General features: G+C 33.7%; 1 protein-coding gene across 1 annotated transcript; it reads left to right on the top strand.

Moving 5' to 3' along the window:
- The first annotated feature begins 2,011 nt into the window (after positions 1 to 2,011).
- LOC143608796 (putative indole-3-pyruvate monooxygenase YUCCA11) lies at positions 2,012 to 3,442 on the top strand. Its single transcript, XM_077083735.1, has 4 exons — positions 2,012 to 2,626; positions 2,749 to 2,982; positions 3,070 to 3,192; positions 3,269 to 3,442. The coding sequence occupies exons 1-4, from the start codon at positions 2,012 to 2,014 to the stop codon at positions 3,440 to 3,442; spliced, it is 1,146 nt and encodes a 381-aa protein (XP_076939850.1).
- Positions 3,443 to 4,453: the final 1,011 nt, after the last annotated feature.

The raw sequence follows: 4,453 nt of genomic DNA, 5'->3' as shown, positions 1-4,453 counted from the left end.
TTGTAAACATCGTTTAGATAAAAGCGATGTGAATCGGTGTGTCGATTTACAAAGCGACGCCTCATATGTATATATATGGCTGGCTATACAATTGTAATCGAATCATCAGTGTAAACAATAATAATTTCCATTCCATATACAATCTCTTGTTCATAATTTCTGTTTACAATCATCAATTAGTTTGTCTGTTTGTGGCTTCTATGATTGATTACCAATAGAAATGAGCATATTTGACAAATCTTTTCTGATTCCTAGTGTGTTTTACACGCCTGATCTTGACAAGAATATATTAGGTCTGGATCAATTACGACTCCACGTATTTAATATCATCTTGAGGGATCGGTGTGTTACTTGTCGAATATGTTTGAAAGCAGGAGTTCAATACGGACGGATGATGATGTACACAAAGTATGGAGAGAATTGAAGATGAATGATATGAACAGAGAAAGGAGGAGTATTTGGATGGGTACTTTGCAAATTGATGAAGATGCAAAGAGATTTACGCAGGGAGGATTCACTTACATTGAATCATTTGATGGAATATGTTACTTTCTTAGCATATTGTAGGATCCAACCTCTATTCATTAACATCGGTCCATTCTCAAACCTAAATTTTCTGTTATGACATAACGGTTTGCACACTGTTACTTGAGCTGATCAAATTTGTTCCCATCATGTTTTGAGAATGACAAGGTTATTGATTTATTTGATTTATATGAGTTTGTTAAGAAAAAAAAAGAAGGTGGCTATAGACATATCATATAAGTGAATTTAACATGTGGGGTGTAATAGCAACCAACTTGGGAATACTGGTTGAAGATGTGATTATGCTTAGGATATATATACATTCAGTATTTGGATGTTTTAGTTTGGAACCTCAACGCTCAGAGAACGCGGTTAGAGCTAGGCACTTAAGTGATGATGGGGATGATGAAGACAAAAGCACGCTTAGACCAAAAGAGACTAAAAGCTAGAACGAAACTTATAAACAAGATAAAGCCAGCACTAGCTTTGATCTTTACATTGGCAATGACAGGGTGGGTGCTCAAAGATTTGGAAAAGGGAGGCCATTTGTTTTTAACAAGGCAACTAAAGTTTAGGGAATGATACAATTATCCTATTTAATTAAATTTAATTATGCTATTTGCATTATGTAACCCTAAGACATTAGTTGTATTAATACGCAATTATCCTAGGTATTAATAACTGTTAACCAGTTTATAACCATAGTTAAAGCTATGTTACCGTTAAACGCTTTACATAACTACCTTTGTGTATTTTAAAAGATTTGTTTGTATCCGTTTTATTCACCACGTTAATCAAAATCTTCGTTTAACCATCATATCGTCGTTCACATGTGTTCTATCAAATTAACTATCGAAACCGTTCACATGTATTCCAACATGTTTGAATCGCTTCACTTTATGGTTGTTATTTGCTTTCAATTTTAAACTTAGTTTAACCACGTGTGCGGAAGGTTTAATTCAATTGAATACATTTTACATATGGCATACATGATTTTTGCATGATATTTGAATATGATACTAACGACTATCGTAAATTAGAGTGTTTAAATGTATTTGTTTCGACTCTGTCTCATGTTTGAACTTGACACGACGACTCCGGTGCTCTACAACCGCATATGATAATACACGAAATCTCATCTTTTACTTATTTGTAAAGATATTAATTACCATATTCATGTGTTCACACATTAAGCCAATATGAACGTGTAGATTCTAGTCAAGTAAATTAAGTTTGTAACGTAAGTTCTAAAAGTTTTTTTTTACAAAAAAGCAGGAATACTTCAATGAATAATAACTCAGAAATTTTAGCGCGGATGACATTTCAAACTTTTAAAAAATAAGTTTTTCAGTAACGGTTCCAATAAAGGTGGGAAATAGTCTCTTTTGCCTCCTTTTTGTAATTCCTATAAAAAGGGTATGTGCATTGTGCATTACATATTGCATCAATAAACATACATTATTCATTAGAAAGAGCTTGAAAGAAAATGAAACAAGAAACAGTTGTTGTGATAGTCGGAGCAGGACCTGCCGGCATTGCAACATCAGCATGTCTCAATCTTCTTTCTATCCCAAACATTGTTCTTGAAAGGGAAGATTGCTATGCATCTTTATGGCAAAAAAAGGCTTATGATCGCTTAAAGCTTCACTTGACTAAAAGCTTCTGTGAACTCCCTCATATGCCATTCCCTTTGTCCGCACCCACATTTGTACCAAAATACATGTTTGTTCAATACTTGCAAAACTATGTGTATCAGTTTAATGTAGCTCCGTTGTACCAACGCAGCGTTGAGAATGCATGGTATAATAGGATTGCACAAAAATGGGTGGTTACCGCCAAAAATTGGATTTCGGGTTTGGTCGAGGAGTACGTGTGTGAGTTTCTTGTGGCGGCAACCGGTGAAAATAGCGAAGGTATTATTCCTAATGTTAATGGTTTAGATAGCTTCAAAGGATTGTTCATCCATTCGAGCGAGTATGATAATGGAAAAAGATTTGGACACAAAGATGTGCTTGTAGTTGGTGCTGGAAATTCGGGCATGGAAATTGCATATGACTTGTGCAATTGGGGTGCTCAAACATCAATAGTTGTTCGTAGCCCGGTATGCGCGCTAAACGCTCTCCCGCGTGATTTTTAAATATAAAGTTGTCGCCGTTTTATATAATAAAAGCATATTTTTGATAATTATAATATTGTATGCTATTCTTTTTGTTGTTGTGACAGATACATGTGCTTACCAAGGAGCTAGTGCAACTCGGAATGTATATACTAAAATATATTCCTTGCCCTTTCGTGGAAAAGATGGTCCTAATGTTGAGTAAGTTGTTGTATGGAGATCTTGGTGTATATGGAATACAAAGGCCATTCAAAGGACCATTCATGATCAAAAATGAAACCGGACGATCACCTATTATCGATGTTGGGACAATTTCAAAAATCAAAACAGGAGACATTGAGGTAAACCCCTCTATCATGTTTTCATATATATCTAATAACATTAAAACATTAACTAGCGATCATGCTGTTATTTTTTTTCGTCTCTAGGTAATGACGGCTATTGAAGAAATAAAAGGTGATCAAATCAAATTCACAAATGGTCAAGAGAGACAATTTGATGCCATTGTCTTTGCTACGGGTTTTAAAAGCACTGTGCGAAAATGGCTTAAGGTAACTAAAGTTATAACACTTAATTTGTTTACTTAACCTTTTGTTTTTTAATCTTAGCATTTTCGGTTTGATCTAGGATGATGGAGGGCTCTTCAACGAGAATGGAATGCCAAAACATAAAAGCCCTAATCATTGGAAAGGGGAACATGGTCTTTATTGTGTTGGATTTGCGAGTGCCGGATTATTTGGTATCTCAAATGATGCGAAAAACATTGCTGATGATATCTTCAACATTGTTCATGGGAACTAAGCTCCTATCTAGAAAATGTAGGTTTGAATGTTGTCGTGTAGTCGTTTACGATTACTACGTACCAGTTTAATGATTTTACTATTTAAATGCTTGTTTCCTTTATAATTATGCATTTATATCATCGGATATATTTTGATTGGTATTAAATTTATCTCCATGTTTACATTGTATTACTATGGTAACTATAATACGATCAAAATAGCCTAAATATGAAATTTCTACATATTTAGTACCATTTACAAAAAAGTATATAAATACGTACAATTTATCAAAAAACTAAAAATGTTTTGTTTTTTTTTTTAAACTTATCCAACTAGTTTTATACATGTTTGGTGGACGTGTGGTTTAATGTCATAATGTCATGAACACGTACATTACAAAATTAGTGTAAGACCAAAATACAAGCCGTTTATCTTACAAGTAAAAATACTGACCTGCGACATTATAAGAATCACAAAAAGATGTCAATATAGTTTAGTCATTTCGATAACATAAAATTGCATACAAAGTCATTAATGAAATATTACATGAGTGCTAAACAGTTTAGCTCCGTAGCAACTGATCAGTCTCATTTTTGCTTTACAAATCCAGATTCCAGATATAGAATAAGTTATGTATTTCTCAATAACAATACCCAACCATTAGTTAGTCTGGCGGTTGGGTACTTTGCCATAATAATGTGAAAAAATATGTCATAATGTTATAAAAGTAACAGAAGACATGAAAATCTGTTCTGATGGAATAAATACACCTTAGAAGAGTGTGTATTACGTGCCTAGCGTTGATAATAATAATAATAATATATTAATCCTAAAACAATTAACTAAACAAGGATTTAAAGTCATATTTAAAGGAGATTTATGTCACAATTAATCTGAATATTGATGGGGAAGATTCAAATGGGTCAGAGGCGTTTGAAAGTGAAGAGGGGCGAGTATTTGGCAAATTACTTTGACGCGATTGATTTGCAGGCCCAACAAGACTCAAGAATGGAAGAAGATTACTCAACTC

This window comes from Bidens hawaiensis, unplaced genomic scaffold (assembly GCF_021521415.1).
Source record: "Bidens hawaiensis isolate Kalapana, Puna unplaced genomic scaffold, B.hawaiensis_p1.1 tig00419431_1, whole genome shotgun sequence".
NCBI lineage: Eukaryota > Viridiplantae > Streptophyta > Magnoliopsida > Asterales > Asteraceae > Bidens > Bidens hawaiensis.
The sequence above is the reverse complement of the archived record's forward strand: the minus strand, read 5'-3'. Positions and strand labels throughout refer to the sequence as shown.